Source organism: Cricetulus griseus, assembly GCF_003668045.3.
Source record: "Cricetulus griseus strain 17A/GY chromosome 1 unlocalized genomic scaffold, alternate assembly CriGri-PICRH-1.0 chr1_0, whole genome shotgun sequence".
In the NCBI taxonomy this organism is placed as follows: domain Eukaryota; kingdom Metazoa; phylum Chordata; class Mammalia; order Rodentia; family Cricetidae; genus Cricetulus; species Cricetulus griseus.
The window spans coordinates 209,455,200-209,474,018 of NW_023276806.1; the positions used below are offsets into that span (position 1 = coordinate 209,455,200).

At 41.4% G+C, this 18,819-nt stretch overlaps 1 protein-coding gene across 1 annotated transcript in view; it reads right to left on the reverse strand.

The window, feature by feature from the left end:
• Positions 1–18,492, reverse strand: part of Tes (testin LIM domain protein) — a 28,345-nt gene extending 9,853 nt beyond the window's left edge. Inside the window, 3 exon segments of the mRNA XM_035451398.1 lie at positions 10,834–10,854; positions 10,856–10,916; positions 18,363–18,492. Of these exon segments, the coding sequence (XP_035307289.1) occupies positions 10,834–10,854; positions 10,856–10,916; positions 18,363–18,492 (212 nt within the window).
• Positions 18,493–18,819: the final 327 nt, after the last annotated feature.

Genomic DNA, 18,819 nt, shown 5'->3' on the forward strand with positions numbered 1-18,819 from the left:
AACTTAAGAAAGAAAGACACGTGGAAGCACACCCTTACTTTGTAAGACTTTGAAAAATTAGGTTATAAATAGAAATCTCATGCTCAAAATGGCCAGTCTGAGGATCACCCATGTGGTGTTAGTTTCTTACACCTTACTACCTCACCATACATAAAGCTGTCCAAACTATTACAGCAAGAGATTCCACATTCCGTCCCTCGCCCTGTAAGTGGCCTGAGATGACCTGTGAAGATGGTTTGATACTCTCTTGACCCCCAAGACCCTAAAAACCATACAAATCAAGAGGTTCAAATCTTGATGTTCATATTAAGAACACCCTTGAAACTACCCAGGCTATGAAGAGTATGAACATCTGAAAAGCCACCAAGTATCTGAAAGTATCTGATGTTCATATTAAGAACACCCTTGAAACCACCCATACTGAAGAGTATGAACATCTGAAAAGCCACCAAGTATCTGAAAGATGTTGTCTCACGGAAGCAATATGTGCCATTCCAGAGGTATATGATGGAGTTGCTAGGTGTGCCCAGGCCAAGCAGTGGGACTGGACACAGAGTCGGTCACCAAAAAAGAGTGCAAAATGCAGAGAACGATGCCAAACATAGGGGTTTAAATGTAGATTCTGTAATCATTGAACATAACCAGTGAACAAAGCACCTAAGATGCCCCAGTGAATTTACAGAGCTCGTGGCCAGATTAACCCACACATGAGCTCCCCAGCCACACTGAGATGATCCTCACAGACAAGGAACAAGTGGACAGAAGAGAAAGATATCCCAGAAGGAACTGAGGAAACAAAAAATCATAACACAGGAAAAATAAATGCAGATAACAGTGAGAGAGAGAGAGAAAGAGAGAGAAAGAGAGAGAGAGAGAGATCCCACATTCTATTCATTACATGTTAAGATTCCATTGTCTTTCTCCTTGCGTGAGTAGGACATTCATATCCTTTACCCCATAAAAGACCATAATCTTACATTTAGGATAGCCTTTCTCAGTTTCCTTTCCTGTTCCAGTTTCAGTTCTCTTCCCTCTCTATTCCTTTCCCCTTCCTTTCTGTTTTTATTTTCTTTCCCCATTCCTTCCTTTTATCTCTTCAAACACTTGTCCATTCCCTGTCCTGTATTCTATTGTGTATAAGAGAAAAATGGCCTAGTATTGTTTCTGGCCAGCCAGGGCTACATATCGACACCATGACTTCAAAATAAGACAAATGAATCAATGATCCTCTGCCCTCAGGATATCTGTTAGAGCCTTGTTCCACCAATCTCTCTAAGTTCCATCAGATATTCACTTATGCAACCTACATGTGTGTCCTTGTGTCAAGCACATGCTTGAGACCAGGACCCAATGAAAACCACAGATTTAGCCTTTGGTTTGTTTGTTTTTGTCTTGTTTTTTGTTTTTTTTTGTTTTGTAAAGACAGGGTTTCTCTGTTGTCCTCTGTTGCCCTGGTTGTCCTGTAACTCACTCTGTAGACCAGGCTGGTCTTGAACTGATAGGGATCCATCTGCCTCTGCCTCCCCAGTGCTGGAATTAAAGGCGTGTGCCACAACTGCCTGGCTTGACCTTCTAAAATCTACTTCCTGATGAGACGATTAGACAGACACACATAGACATATTTTAATTGCATTCACGCCAGGAATGGAAAAACAGGCTACCATGACAGTAGAATTTTTACTTCAACCTGGTAAGGACTCCAAAAGAAAGTGATGTTTAAGTTTAGACCTGAAAGCTGCATAAACCATAAGTGTGGGGGTGTGCGAGTGTGTATTTGTGGTTGGGGAAAGGAAAAGAAATGGCTCCCAACACACCAATAGAAAGAGAAGTATTTGCAGTGGTCCTAAGTTGGGAAAGAGATATTCACTTAGGTCCCATACCAGATAAGGCTGGTTGTGAGTAAGTGAGAAACTGATGAGGCTGGAGAGCAAGATACCTGCAGGCATGCCATGCAGAGTTGGACTTTCATTACAATAGCACTTATATGTCACTGAATCACAGAAAACTAGTAACACGAACACATCTACTCTTTCAAATATCACACAACTTACCATGCAGAGACTGGATTAAGGATAAAACATACTTGAGGTCTGCATGTTAATTGTGCATTGAGTTATCAGTGTGGTTTTTAATAACATCAGTACTGTGGCTACTTTTAATGTAATTCACGAGTTTGGTGGTCTTTGCAGCAGTCCCGGTTAGATATGCTACAGCTGGAAGTCGGGCGTTAAGCAGTAGAGCCCAAACAGAGAGGTTTCAGATCTTCTTACAAGCAAATCTAACTAAGCTTTGTGGTTGATTTAGGCTTAGTGATATACACTCAAACAAACAAACAAACAAACAAACAAACAGATTTTGGTAATAAAAAAGATGGTAAGATGAATGTAGAATTCATCAAGAATTAAAATATAAAAGAGAAATATATTTGAAATAGGGGGGTCAGAAAATTTGAAAGGCAGACTGTCTTCAAAACTAAACTATTGTGGTATTTGGATTGCCTGTGATATGGAATAACGTTAACAAGCAGACTGCAAGACACAACAAAAAGTGTTAACTATTCTGGTAAAACCAAACCAAACCAAACCCTCAGGGAGCAATACTTAATGTAAAAATTGTCAACCACCTTCCCCTCCTGGGGAAAGCATGGCATGGGAGACTGAGAACCAGAAGGTGTGTGGCAAAGGACCAACTTGGAAAAGGTGACAGAGGAATTGGAAAGGGGCAGGGGAATTCTGTGGTATTAAAGTTTAAGCTCTGATAGAAATACAGGGCAATGGAGTTGAGCATTTCAAAAAGCATTGTGTGACCTTACATCGAACTGGAGGTCACTACAGCCACAAATTAGCATTAGATCATTAAATGTGTGCTAGATTACACAGATCACTAACAAAACATTAAATCTTAGATGCTCATACCAGAAAGGATGAAAGGTCAATTACTGGGGGATGCATTCCATCCAGGAAATGGTGGGGAAAGGCCAAATAACTCTAAATCACAAGGAATAAAAATAAAGAGTGAGAGGGGAAACATCACGTGAATGCCCACTTTCCATTAGGGATAGCATCAACGTCTCTCTTGATCACCACTGCTTTTTGGATCTCGCCATGAGACTCAGGATGCTGCCCCTTTCCCTTCACCATCTGACATCCACGAGGGATGTGGAGAGCTTGGAAGGGGTGTAGGGATGAGAATCACAGCTGGTTTCCACTCTCTTAATAACATCTTTCTGTTTTGGTTTTGTAATAAATCATAGCATGACTGTCAAAAAACAAAAAAACAAAAAAACAAACCCAGAACACCTAACCCCAATCCACCAAACATTGAGCAACTTTTATAGTCAGGAAACTAATTTTAAGATTTGAAGGTAGAATTCATACTGTCCTGTAGGTACTCTTCAGCGCAGTGAGAAGAAAAATCAATGAAACACAAGCAATGAGCATTCATCTGAAAGCAAGCAAGCATTCTGGAGTTATGCCCTGATGCTAGGTCTGGTCACATAAAGGTACAAAGCATTAGCAGAAAGAAGATTCTAACAGGTTTTCTGCTTTAAAATTAACACTTTATACCAGCACCAGGAAAAACTAAGCACTAAGCATCAAATAGATATCTTTGCCAAATAACAAATTCTTAAATAATTATATGTTCTCATGTCTCCAGTTTCCTTAAAATTCTTTCTAGCACATAACCTGGAAACACTAGGTATGCCATGGAGAGAAGAGAACAAGAGAAGGAGAGGAGAGAGAGAGGAGAGAGAAAAGGATGGGGCAGTTAGGGGGGGCATGAACGGACACATAGCTTTTCTTGTACACATATTGCTCAGGAAACTTTATTTGGTAAAAATCTGTGGAGACTTAATGTGTTTTATTACAGCTATAAAAGCTCCTTTCTTCCATCTGGTTACCTCATACCCCCATCTAGTGGAAAGGATCAGACCCTTCTACAGTGTGGTCTTTACTTGCCTGCAGTTACCCAAGGCAATTATGTTCTGGTGCTTGGGTCAAGATTACAATGATAACTGCTAGAGAGGGAATGGGGGGGATTTTAACTCTCAAGGCAAGTAAACAGACCTTTATCAGGCCGGGAACTCCAGCAATCAGCAAAGTGACTGCTTATAGGAACAGACATATAAGGTGACTCCGACCTTGGATTCGGTGACGGAGGTTTGCAATGGTAAATATGTGTACCATAAAATAAGGAATTTGGGGATTCTTTTAATGACCAACAAAAGACCCAATAAGGGAAATGATACTTGATGGTTTGTAAACAAGAGTTTTGGCAAACTGTAGGTACAGTTACATTTACTATCAAAGTACCAAGTAAAAAGTCTCACTGACCAAGAACACAAGAGCTACCTTTACAGTAGTTTTAGCACATGGCTTGGTCATCCCTTGGAGGATTCATTTTTTAATGAAGCCTCTTTTTCCTACCAACCCCTTTACCTACACACTATACTGTTGTCAAGCAAATCGTTAAACAACATGCTGACAGCTATGGTGAACAAGAAAAGAAGTAAGAAATTGTTGCATCATCCTGATGCCCAGTTTCCTAAGTGGAGAGACCCCATTATTGATTAATACACAGTTTTAAATTGGGACTGCTGTCCAGCTCTTCTGCACTTCTGCCCCCAAGGGATCATCTTAGGACTGAGCACTTGGTAAAATGTGACCCAGAAAGGGCAGGTGGATGGCGTCACTGCAGCAGCTGGAGTGACCATATCCTCTCAGCCCTCCCGACCACAGATCCACAAGGGATAAGCCACCACTCCAGCAAGCCACCTACAAAACCTGCATAGGTGCCAGGATCTCGATATTGTGGAGATCTTTGTTTCACTAGTTAAAAATTATTCTTAAATCATTTCATAATTCTTACAATTTACCCTACAGAGTCAGATACGTGGGGGAGCAGCTGGTGGGATTCAGAATTAAGCTGAGTTTAAAAGTCTTCTTTTACTTGAGAGAGAGAGAGAGAGAGAGAGAGAGAGAGAGAGAGAGAGAGAAAGAGAAAGAGAGAATTAGACTTTGAAATTCTAACGTCTGTGTTTGGCGGAGGGCTATTGTTTGAAATGAAAGGTTATTTTTTAAAATTAGCACCTAATACACACACACACACACACACACACACACACACACACAGAGAGAGAGAGAGAGAGAGAGAGAGAGAGAGAGAGAGAGAGAGAACAAACTCAGGCTCTAGACTTAATTTTTATGGGATAACTTAAAAACTCTTTTCTTAAATCCAAGGAAGAGAGAATGGAATTTCTGAAGCCTTAACAAAGCAAAACACAGACATTTACAGTTTCTGAGAGAGCAATGGTTTTTGTATCACAATTCATAAAAACGATGATTTTTTTCATTGCAAGTAGTGGAAGCTGGAGCGCTCTGGCACACCGCCAGCTGTTCTGGTAATGTAAGACAAGGCTGTGCCACCGCCACAAGCCGTAATTTAAAGGGCTGGAAGCTGCCCTTTTCTAACAGGGATACACATATATGGGCAGGAGTGTGTGCCTCTGTTACAGAATTCAACCTAAGGGCTACTCCATTTATGGTGGGGAAATCTTCAGTTTTCTACCAGCTTTAAATCAATTAGGAATTCTACGACATGTATTCGACAATGAAGTAATTTCATCTTTTGTAAAATGTAACTGCTTTAACACAAGTAAGGCAAAAGTGTAACTCTATTGCTTACATGATATGTAAGTGATTATGGTTGTAATAATCTTCCCATATATTCAGCATGAAAAAATTGGCTATAAATGTTTTAAAATCTTGGAACTGTGCTTAGGAGGACTTTGCCAAGCCTTGGGTTCAAGTTCAGCTCTGCCTCCTCTGTCAGCCATCAAATTGATAAGGCATTTATTTACTCTGGAAAGCATGCTTTCCCACATAAAACAATGGTGTTAGGAATGCTAGGAAGAAGAATCAGGGCATAAAACACCATGATAAGCAGAATCTAAGGCTTCCCTAAGACTTACACCCCTGGTATTAGTCCCATAAATATGTTTTTTATTTGATACATGGGTGAAGAGGTGTCCAGGCAGACCTACTCTAATCACTCAAGGCCTCAAAGAGGAAAGGAAACAGAAGTCAGAGAGATTAGGGGCATAGGAGGATTCTAAGCACTGCTGATGTGAAGTTGGAAGTGATTGGAAGTCAAGGTGTGTGTGTGGCTTCCAAAGATGACAGCAACCTCATGTGAAAGGCAAAAGGAAACAGGGACCTCAGTTGTCCAACAACAACGAAAATACAATTCTACAAACAACAGGAATGAGCAATGAGATTAAACACACACACACACACACACACACACACACACACACACACACACACACATCAACACTTTTGATACTGGCCTTCTGAGATGCCAAGAACAGAATCAGCTATGCTGTCAGTTCTCCCTCCCCAGCTCATAAATGTGAGAACAGAGGCCCAGTTAACTCACAGGTGCTGTTTTTACTCCCTCAGTTTGTAGCAAGCGATTACACATAAAAGAAAACCATCACACATGTGGCATATAGAATTGGTTCATAATTATATATATATTAAAAACTCACTGGCACAAGCAAGTCATTATAACATTTTCTCAAGTTTTGCTATTTAAATGACACTTGACAAGCAGAGCTGGAAGTTACCCTATAAATTTCTATAGGCACAGAGATTTATTTTTAGTTTCCTATAACGGTTCATGACACATTCTCAACTTCCATTCACCTCTCTGGACCCATGCTCCATATGAGGCACTCCGCTGTGCCAAGAGGCTGACTGTATAGGGTCGGCTCCTTATCCTCAGCAAGGAGGCCAAGGGAGGACTAGCCAGAGGCTTACGGGTGAAGCACAGTGAAGGCTAAATACTCTGCAGTGTTCAGGAGAAACGATCTCTAACTCAGGAATGTGTGGAAGCACCGGAAGGAGGGGCCACAGATCACATCGACGCCCTCCAATTCATATGCTGAACTCCCACTGGCCAACAAAAGTACGGTTAAAATTAAAGCTTCCAGGGGGTGATTAAGGATCAATGAGGTCATACAGAAAGGATCCTAATCTGATGGGATTGGAAACCGTATACAATACATGGCTAACCCTCTATCCTGTGTGTGTGTGTGTGTGTGTGTGTGTGTGTGTGTGTGTGTGTGTGTGTGCATATGCACACATACACTGGCCATGGGAGGGCATAATGAGAAAGTGACTGCCTACGAACTCAGAAAGCAGACCCTTGGCAGACTTTACAGCTTTCACAATGGCTGGAGAAACACATTTGTACTTACTCCGCTGAATCTGCTTTTGTTATAGCAGCTGGAGCTATTAGTTAAATACAGTGGCAATAGAGGTAGAGCATAATCTAAGAATTTCTGTTTCTAGAGCCGGGAAGTAGTATCTTTCCAGGCATGGATATATGCGGTAAGAAATTCAGAGAATCCGGGGAAATAACATGGAACAAGTAGTTGGGAGTCCATGATGCTTAGAGTGAAGGTGGAAAGAGCTGGATAAACAAGTGGAGGCCAGATGCTGAGGCCTGCCAACAAAGGCTAAAGCCAAAGAATGTGATGAAAGGAATAGAGGAATAGGCCCAGAGTGTACAGAGGGATTTTTCTTTTCTTCTTCTTCTTCTTTTTTTTTTTTTTTTGGTTTTTCTTTTGCTTATTTTTATTTTTGCATAGCATTTTCTTTATTTCTTTTTTTATATTCTAAACCCAGTTCCCCTCCATCCTTTCCTCCCACTCCCTCTACCTCCCCCCTCCTCCCATCTGCTCCACAGAGAATGTAAAACCTCCCCTAGGAAGTCTACCAAGTGGGTCCCATCATCTTGTGGAGGCAGGACCAAGGCACCTCTCCACCCCTACATCCTTGTATCTAGGCTGGGCATGGTAACTCTCCACATAGAATGGGCTCTACTAAGTCAGTTTGTGCATTAGAGTTAGATCTTGGACCCACTGCCAGTGGCCTCATATATTGTTCCAGTCGCACCATTGTCACCTATATTAAGGGAGTCTAGTTCGGTCTTGTGCAGGTTCCCCATTTGTCAGACCTGAGTCAGTGATCTCTCACTAGCTCGGGTCAACTGATTTCTGTGGGTTTCCCCATCATGGTCTTGGCTCCTTTGTTCATACTATCGATCCGCCCTCACTTTGATTGTACTCCAGGAGCTTGGCCCATTGGTTAGTTGTGGATTTCTGCATCTGCTTCCATCTGTTTCTAGAAGAGGGTTCGAGCTTCTCTGGGTGCACAGAGGGTTCTTAAGCAGTTAAGAAGCCCACAATAGTACCTCTGAAACCATTGTCAACATACCAGTCTGTGGCTGTGGGGGTAGGGGGTGTGCCTGCACTGGTAAAGGGGTACAGACTCTGAATCCTAGATGTCAAGGTTGACTATGAAGATGGAGGTGATTAAGGGACCCCATGACTCTGGTCTGCAGATGGCATCTTAGTTTGCACTTAGGGCCACTGGTCTAGAATATGTTATTATGAGTATACCAAAAGGGGGCTGGAGGGATGGCTCAGTGGTTAAGAGCAATTGCTGCTTTTCCAGAGGGCAAAGGTCTTGTTGCCAGCTTCTGCTTGTCTGGAACCTCAGTTCCAGAGATCTTACACCTCTTCTAGCTTTTGAAGGGACCAGCCACACATGTGGTATGAAAACACTCATGCAGGTAAAATACCCATACCCATAAAATAAGTAAGTAAATAAAATCAATAAATAAAACTTCGAAAATACTTCTAAAAAATACTGAAAACTAGCTGCACCCAGAGGTCAATGTCATTTGATCTGGTTTTCCAGTTATGGAAGTTGGGGAATGATGAGGAATCCTTTGGAGAAATGTGCCTGGACCCCCGCCATGAGGATGACATCATTACTAAGAAATATCATCTGGAGGAACCATGTAAGCACCAGCTGGGTTGCAGGCCAACCTAGAATATTTATGACGCTTGGACTCTAAGACTCTGGCCAGTTTATCAAAGCAGCCTGAGTGATAAAACTAAAGAAAGAGCAGGTTTTCGTGCCATGAAGGTTTGCTCTTGCCTGGCCAGTATTTTAACAATTTGAAATCATCAGATGATAGTGATCTGCAGGAGAGAAGAGCAAGTGATGCAGAGCAATTAGTTACTCAAAATGAACCTGATTTACATAAACAGAAATATCTCTTGGGAATGAGCTTTAAAAATCCCATGAGCAGTTTATGGGATTGCCTAAGTGAAAGCATTAGTTTAAGCTTGAAATCACTGTGTCCAGCAGGGGGCGATGTGCCCCGCTACAAGGTCAACTGTAGACGCAAAGAAAAGCAATGGCAATAAGGTGAAATGGTCACCCTGGTGTCTTTAGGTTCCTTCCTCATCCATGGGTTCAATAAACAGGAAGTGAAAAACAAACACCTGTTGTTCTTCCTCAAACAATACATTTAATGTGTATTAAATACTGTAAGAAATCTGAAAAAGTGTATGACTAGAACCCAAGCAAACACCAGAGTTTTACGATGAGACCAGAGCATGTATGATTCTGTCTTTTTAGAAATACCAGGAGATAGCTTCTAATACTGACAAATTATTTTCTGTTCAATATATTAGTTTTGTATTTCTCTACAGGCATGACCACTATTAAACTCTGGAATTTACAAACTCAATGGAAAATTCTAAGCTCTCTGAAAATAAGCAACAAAAATAAAGAACTGAATCTCTGGAAATACTGAAGTTTCTGTTGCTATCACTTTTTAGGACATTTTTGTCTATTACCTACGGCTTATTAAGTATGCAAGCTTTAAAGGAGACAAATATGCAAAATTTTATTATATCTCTCTTCAGTTTACACTGTATACATGCAGCCATAAAGGATACTGATTTTTTTTTTTATTCTAGTGTTCTACGGTAATATAAAGCATGGAAGTAGTCATTAAATGAAGTTCAAAATGGACTGGGTCTACAGCTCAGAGGAATAAGGTTTGCCTTGCATACATGAGGCTGTGGGCTCAATCCTCAGTATTTTTAAAAAAATAAATAAATAAAACCTGCCACAGGGCAACCATTATCCACCCTAGAACTGATTTTTAGTTTTCTTGACAACATTATGCAGACTCGAACTCCTAGGAGGCCTGTAGAAGAACTTTGATGTTCTTTGAAAGAGCAGGTTTCATTTTTTTTTAGATTTACAGGCTACAAAAAAGATCGACTGGAAGTAACAGTTTTGATCCATGACTTCTGTCCTTCAGATACATGCACATCATCTAAAACTTGGCAACAAGTGACTTCTTTCAAAAGTTTCAAGATCCTGAAAGTTTCTCCCTAACAAATTTACCCCTGAGAGAAGGTTTTATTTATTTCTTTATTTACTTAGTTTTTTTTTTTTAATTTTTTTCTTGAGACAGGGTTTCTCTGTGTAACATCTCTGGCTGTCCTGGAACTCATTTTGTAGACCAGGCTGGCCTGGAACTCACTGGTATCCGCCTGCCTCTGCCTCCTGAGTGCTGGGATTAAAGGCATGCACCACCACCGCCCTGCATGCCATTCAACTTAGAGCCACTTCCTGACAAGTGGGGCTTGACAGGAAATGTACACTGGGTGCCCCCTGCAAAGGTGACACGAGCCTTTAGGAGTTAACTGTGAGTAACAAGATAATCAGCAGTCCTCGGGGATTCCACATTGTTCAGTATTGGGAAGAGGTGGGCAAGAAATCTGAAAGCAAATAAATCAAGCAACTCTATGTACAGTTGTTATTGTCCAACCCACTGTCACACTTCATGATATGAATGGAGAACCTGCCATTAAGCGGCTGCTCAAGGAAGAGAGAGCAAGCACACTGTCCACTGTCCAAGAGGATAAAACGCTAACATACTACCGTTTCAAGAGCTCACCTCCAGAAGTGTAGTTCGAACTTCACAGTTCTCTTTGCATTTTAGACAGGGGGCTCCAAATCCTTGTTCAGACCTAAGCCCATCTGTTAAGGGGGAGAAAAAAAAAAAGGAATCTGAATTCTAAGAAATTTGAAAAATTCAATAAACCAAGACCTGGACTCTGGAAAAAGCAATCACACAGCATGTAGCCATTAATATAAAAATATTCAAAGCCTAACAAACAAGATGCATTGGAATGTCAAGAGGGTCAAGAAACACCTAGTCAAGTGGATTCTGTCTCGAAACCTTCACAAATTCTTCTTCTCTTACCACATTCTAGAAAAGATGGGGCTCACATGGTCACAATGTACAACAACTCTCTGTCCCCCCAGGGACCCAAGTACAATTTCTTCTTTCTTCTTTTCTCTATTTTTGTTTTTCATGAGAGGGTCTCTTTGTGTAGCCTTGGCTGTCCTGGAACTTGCTCTGTAGACCAGGCTGGCCTCAACCTCACAGAGATCCACCTGCCTCCACCTCTGAGTGTTGGCCTGAAAGATGTTGTCACCACTGACAGGTTTACTCTTTTTTTTTTTTTTAAGATGATTTCATTGGAGATGAAAAGTTTTCAGCATTTGCTCAGATCAAAGTGTCAATGCATTCTAGAACTTACCTGGAGGCCTCGTCCCTGAGGACTAGCTGTCATAGTACCCAAAGGTGTTATGAAGGCTGCCAAGGGAGAGGAGCAATCAACAGGCTTATCCTACCATAAATCTAGATTTTGCAATGACCAGCCTGGTGAGAATCCACGACGGTGCAATAGTGGTACATTTATCTGAGGGGTAATGAACATATCTACTTGGACTTAGACCTGTTGGGGGTTAGAGATTTATGCCTGGTACTGTAAACCAAACAATTATCTATACTGCCACTTTCCTCCTGAGTATAATATCTAACTGTAGTCTACATGGATAACCTTATGCCCACAGACAATGGTATCTCTCACCCCTCATCAAAGAAGTGTCTTTTTGTACAAGATGGAAACTGTTATGGAAGTCCACAACTGGTCACAATGTAGCGAACAACTGACTATGGGGTACCCAAGTCCAATGATAGATCTGCAATATGGATCAGGGAACATGGGGGAGGGGGGCATTGTGAAAGCCAGAGGACCAGATGCTTGCTGCAGGACAGTACCATCTGGATATGAAAGAAAAACTGCATTCATGAAATCTCAACAACATGGCTGCCCAAATGACATGTTAAACAAGAGATACTTGGACTCACGAGATATATGAGCTACGTGCAGTATACTATTGATGGAAATGAACTAGACTGACATTAACTTTTTTCCTAACATACATACTTCCTTTCTCTCTCTCTCCTTCTCTCTCTCTCTCTCTCTCTCTCTCTCTCTCTCTCTCTCTCCTTTACTCCATCATCAGGATTCCCTGAAACCTAACACCCAGAATCCTCACCACACTTCTTCCCTTCCTTTGCTGGGCAAAGAGAAGGGACCACCCCCAAGTGGACAGAGTCGTCCTTTTCACAAAAGAGATGATCTTTTGTTTGTTTGTTTGTTTTTGTTATTTTGTTTTTCAAGGCAGGGTTTCTCTGTGTAGCTTTGGAGGCTGTTCTGGAACGAGCTCTTGTAGACCAGGCTGGCCTTGAACTCACAGAGATCCTCCTGACTCTGCCTCCTGAGTCCTGGGATTAAAGGTATGCACCACCACCACCTGGCGATGATCATTATTTTTGAACACCCACGTCTTACAGGCTTGTTTCTGCCTAGTTCTTTGTTCTTGAGAACTCTCGGTAAGGAATTTTTAGGAAGGTGTTATCTAATGATACTCAGGGCATAGGGCTATGTAGGATGGGATGGAAGCAAGGAAAAGGAGGCCTAAGTGTTAGCTCCTTGTCAGGTAAGGCAAACTGGCCACTTAGACAATGAAAGCCAGATCCCTGGACTCATGGGAACATTAAGATTTGTGTGATTATATTTAACAGTGATGTAAGAGCTTCACCAGTTAATATGAAAACCGTATTATTGTAAATGTTAGAGAACTAACAAAACAGAGAACTGTGAAAAAGAAGAAAGACTGTTGAAGAGGAGTCAAGAAAACTGTGACCTGGTCCCACAGTGTCACCAGCTATATTCAAGGATTTCTGAAATCATTTTTTCTCCTCTGGGTTTTGTCTGGATCAGGAAAGAACTGAATCATATTGGCTTCAACATTTTTTTTTTAATTCTGAAATTGTGATTGCAAATCATATGTTGGGTAACTTTATCTTCTCTTAGCCACATCAACCTGTCAAGTCTAAATTGGTAAATAGAAAATGATCAGTAAATAGACAATGGCAGCGTATGATCAGTTCATACAGGCCACAGTCATCTGGACTTCAGTCTGTAAAGTACATATGGGACACAAGCAACACCAGTTGGGAGTGACACTGTGTAATTCTGTCCTGCATCATTATTTCACCAGCAATGGGTGATGGCATTCCCTACAGAATCAACAACTGGTGCCTACAAAACACATGTCTTTCATAAGTATACAAGTGCTGAAGCTGTCTACTTCATATAATTTTAGCAACACATTCTGGCCATTGTCAATAGAAGGATATGCCAGGTTAATTTTTCTTCTTCATTGTCCAAAAAAACAGGTCCTCTGGATTGACTATATTTGGAAAAATCATAGCTGGGCTTTGAGAATACCCGTCAAGGTCCTCTAAAAGAATAACAGTCACTCTATAGTAGTTATACGGAAATACTCATCACGAATAAGACTTTTTCAGTAGCTATAACTGTAGGCTCCAAAACTCAGCATACATTTCCATGATCTGAGTCTCCAAGCCCCTGCTTCCCTCTGTTTATTTTAGAGTTAGAAATGGAAATGGCATCAATTTCTCCATAATCATAGTGTCAAGAAACCAGATATGCTGGCAACATTTCAGGTGACCATCTTGATCCAGAGCAGAGGGATCGCATGTCAGATACTTGAAAGAGAATTGGGGGGAGGAAGGGGAAGGGTAGAAACATCTGGTATTTCAAACATGGTCTGGGTTGATCTGGAGACAATTTGGATCTGGAAGATATTATACAATGTTCAGGGTGAGATCATATGAGTTGCGCTGCCTTATAACCAAATTTCCCTGGGGAGCAAGTGCTACTAAGATTGTTCAATCGCCTTGGAATGAAGTATCCTGAGGAAAACTGAGACGAAATGCACATATTCTATATTCTCTTCTGTGTGTGCATTTATTTACCCACACATCAGACACATAGGTACACATGCATGCAATTTATACACAGACAAACATCTATATATGTGTGTGATTTATATTGCAGGTCAAAGACAAATGAATAACATTTCTAAACAATGCTTCTCATAGTGACAGAGCAGTTTCTATGAAGCCCCACCCCTTCCAATCAGTTAAGTCTTGACTCATCTCTGACACAAGGTCTTAAACTGCTGGATGTTCAGATCATTGCCATTTCCCAATCTCTACCATATGTGTATGTGGGTGTGCATATATACACACACACATACATATATATGTAAACATATATACACACATATGCATATATCCAAAAGAAGGGGGAAGGTGTGAGTTTCGTCAAATGCTGACCTAAAACAGGAAGAAAGAACCCTCTTCAACATTTATATACTTTGTCAACTTTTCTCAGGTAAGAAAGCAGAAATGAATTATCCCTAGTAAAACCTCTAGGTGTATCTGTTTTTGTTGTTTGTCCTTGTTTTTTCCAGTTTAGAAGATCAAACCTTCCTTCTCTCACCCATTTCAAAATAGATGAGAGAAAGATAAAAGAGGAAAGGTTGTGACCACTGCCTCATCAGCTCACTGAGGGCCTCAGGTCTTCTCCTTCCTTTGCACATGCCAGGCTGCTCCCTCGTCTGCAGCCAGGGTCCATGCACAAACTCTCCTCATGGCCATGTAGTGTGTCATCTGGCAAAATCAAGAGAAGGTTGTGACCACTGCCTCATCTTCTTCCATCACATGCACATCCTCATGGCCATGTAGTGTGTCATATTCTTCTTCTCACACACATACAAGCATAAGTAATTATACATATACATACATGTGAAGTTATAAATGTTTATGGAATTCTATATAAAATGTCAGGCTTGATTGCTAGGAAATTACAGTGATATATTTATGAGAAAACCTCCACAATTCTGCAACATATGAGGGTTTTGTTTTAAAAACACAAGTAAAAACTAGGAAAGATTTTGTATAAGTGTCTGTGTAAGTTTTTTTACAGAAATCCAGCTGGAAAAAGAAATGGACACAGGACTTCAGTCTGACTAAAATTAGGGAGTACTTACAGCCAATCACTCTTAATCGAGCATTCAAAAGCCAATTTAGCCACAGAATAGTATTAGGGACAATGTAATTTAGGTTTTGTATATTCCAGGTGAACAATTGAAAAATTGTAATCTATCTCCATAGTTTAAGCAGGTTCCTTAGAAGCACTTTTAGTGACTACTGTCAAATTACATGTGCCACGACCTCCAAAAGCTCTCCTCTGTGAGCAAGCACCACTAGGAAAATCCCCTTACCACCACCACCCTGGATTTGTTACTTCGAGACAACCCAGTGCAAGTGGTAAGGATGTCACAGTTAATAGGCTATGACTGTTGCTGAAATCACATCTTAATTAAGATTGGTTCCACAGAAACACTCTACAGTGACATGTGATTAACATGTCCTCGAATCCTCCTGTTCGTTAGCTCTAAGAAGGATTTTCAGAACCTGTGTCTAAAAGGTATGGTTGGAGTTCCCTAAATGTTCCTAATTTGGTCTTGTGCCAATCACTACAGCCACAGCTGGCTCAAAACAGGAGTCACTCAGACACAGGTACACTGGGGAGAGTTATGATGACACTGTACCCCAGAATTGGAATGGTGCCACCATTCTTAACATGTGTGAGGTGCGTAGCATAATGAATGCTACAGGAGTACTCCAGTGTAACACATTAGGCGACCGCACAGTCGAGTGACTTGGTGACCCTTGTCCCCCACATGTGTAATTGGAGTGTATGTAGGAACACGGGAAGCTCAGGCATGTTTCCACCCAAGGAAAGGCTTATGGTAATGTCTGAGAGAGCTGTGCAGGGGGCTGCCCAAGGAAGCTGGGAAATTCAAGTTAACTTGGGAGTAAGGCCCAAAGAAGAAGGCACAGGGAAGGCAGGCAAAGACTGTCATGAAGAAGAAAAATAAATTCTCACGGAACAGTCAATGAACTCAGATACCAGGAGAGGAGAAGAGAACTGAAGAAGAGTTCCTTTTGGAACCCTTGTTTTTGCTTGTGTTTGCTAATTTACTTAGTGCCCAGACTTTCCACACCATCCCTTTCTCTGAATGCATGCATATGGTGTGCCGTAACGAATTTGGATCTGTTATCTAACTTCTGATGGATTAGAGAAGTGGTGTAAGGTTAGGGGCGTGGTTCAGTGGGGGGTGTAGGAGCCAAGCTCTGAGTTTCTCCCTAATGCAAGAGGAAAACGAATGAGAGAGAAGGCTTTGGCTCACCATATATATATACTATGCTCATTATTCACAGACTATTTCAGGAGAGTTTCCCCACTAAAGAAGATGCATAGGCACATTTACATTTGCTTAATGGCTCAAGAAAATTAGGACATTTCAAAGCATGCATACACTTTCAATTTATAACTACAATCAAATTGCAATTTCATGTTAACTCAGTTTCCCTTTATCTTGGTGGAACAAAGAAACTAAGGTGAAGTGATTATCGGGCCCATTCCCAAGTCACCAATGACGTTACAGAAGCTATGGTCCACTCACTCTGACTCTTGCCTCTGCAGAAATTACTACATACTGCAAATAATTCACAATGAGGAAAGCCACCTCCAAGTCTCTTGGTACTTTCACTACAGGGTGGTGATGAGACTCCATCCCAGTAGCTGGGTGGTGGTGGTGCACACCCTTAATTCCAGCACTCCAGAGGCAGAGGCAGGTGGATCTCTGTGACTTCGAGGCCAGCCTGGTCTATAGAGCTAGTTCCAGGACAGCCAGTGCTGTTACACAGAGAAACCCTGTCTTGGAAAACCAAAAACCAAAACAAACAAACAAAAAAACAAAACTCCATCCCAGCAACAGACAGGTGCCAGATTTGGTGCCTAAAAACCTAAGAATCCACCCACTCCATAAGGACAGTTGTTTACTGATCATGCTAGTTAGTCTGTTCATGCTTCAACCTTGTGTGAGCTGGCATCAGCTAGCTGCACCAGCAGCCAGTCATGCTTCTGTTTACCCCAGGACAGGTGGTGCTGGGTAGCTTCTGTTGAGACCTCTCATCTGTCTCTTGTGGTCTCTCATTTTCCTTGAGGCTGGCCTGGTGTACTTCCCAGATAGGAGCAGGACTCCAAGGAATTGGGGAGAGACAGGCAAGGTCTCTTGAAGCCCAGGCATGGAACTGGCACTACAACATCAGTATACCCTATTGGGACAAGAAAGTCACATAACCATACAGACTGAAGGGGGGATGGGCTTAATAGGAAGAACTGCAAGGAGCTATGGAATTGTAACTAACCAAAGGAACTGAAGATTCTGATTTAAAAGACATGCCATTTCCCTATCCTGATGCTTGACACTATGGAATCAGTGGTTCATTTTGAGAACTTGACACAGCTTTAATAGGAAAACAAATTCAATCATGTGACATATCCCAGGTTACCAAGCTTTAAAAGAGTCTTTCTTTGTGTTCAGGAAAGCACCAACTCACAATAATTGGCTGACAACATGTCATCACGAAATTCTTAATTATTCCAGCAGGTACTTATTAAACGGCATGAAGATCTCTATATGGTTTTCTTCCCTCTAGATTGGGATTTTTGGTGATGATGGTAGTGATGATATATTTGTTTTCTATGTGTAGGCTCCAAACATGGTGCTTTAAATGTTAGTGCCCCTTATGCTGGCACTCACAGTAACCTAGAGAGTTGAGGTTGAGCATAGGGTAGGGTTTAGATGGGTAAGTAATTTTGACAGCTACACAGAGAGAGGGAATTAGCACCAAGAACTGACTCCAGGATACACTACAAACACTGATACAATTCTGGCTCTCTAGACCTTCACTTACTAGCACTAGGAACCATCTAAGCCTCCTTATCAGAAAATTTAAAAACATTATTGAACACTATCAGCAGTTCAGAGTGATCAAAATGAAAGAAGTAAAACAAACAAACAAACAAACAAGCCAACACACACCTGTCCAGATTAAGAAGCAAGTATCAAAGCTGGGATTCAAACGTACAAGTGGAAACACCAAGCTCTGCAGGGCTTCCTTTAAATCCCCATCTTACAGAGAAGAGTATGGCAGGGGTCAATGCTATCTGACTAAATTCATCTGGTCCACAGACGTCACAAGAAATAACAATTCTACTGCCGTGTCCGTGATGTCTTGAAGGATGTGGAATTGGGGTAAATATTGCTTGCCTCCCTTCCCTTACACTGGGCCTATTCCTCTTTGGACAACTTTGCATCCTATTAGCACTGACATATTCTAACCCTTGCACCACAGCTTGAACATTTCTGTAGCATCCTTTGAATTTGTTGTAGTATTTGAAAGGTCCAACTTTGAACCTCCCTTAAAAACCTCAGGCATTCGGTCATTTGTCACAGGAATTAAGTTCCACATTTCCTCAGGCAATGTAGAAGTAGCATGGCCTGGCTGAGAGGAATTTGGAGAGATCTGTGTCTCAAAGCCAGCAGAAAAGTAGCCAGATTAGAAACAGACCCTCTGAAAATCAAGCAAGCCACACTGCAAAGTTCTTCATTCTTCCACAGACTTTTAGAAGGCCCAAAGACTACCTGCCCTCTACTATCCCAACGCTTTGTTTCAAGTACTTGATGATTTAAGTCAGATAAATCAGAAGGTGCCAATTCTCTTTAAGGATATTTAGTCAGAAGTTAAGGCTTATTAGATAAAGTTGACTGAAAAAGAAGATTAATTTTGTGTAAGAAC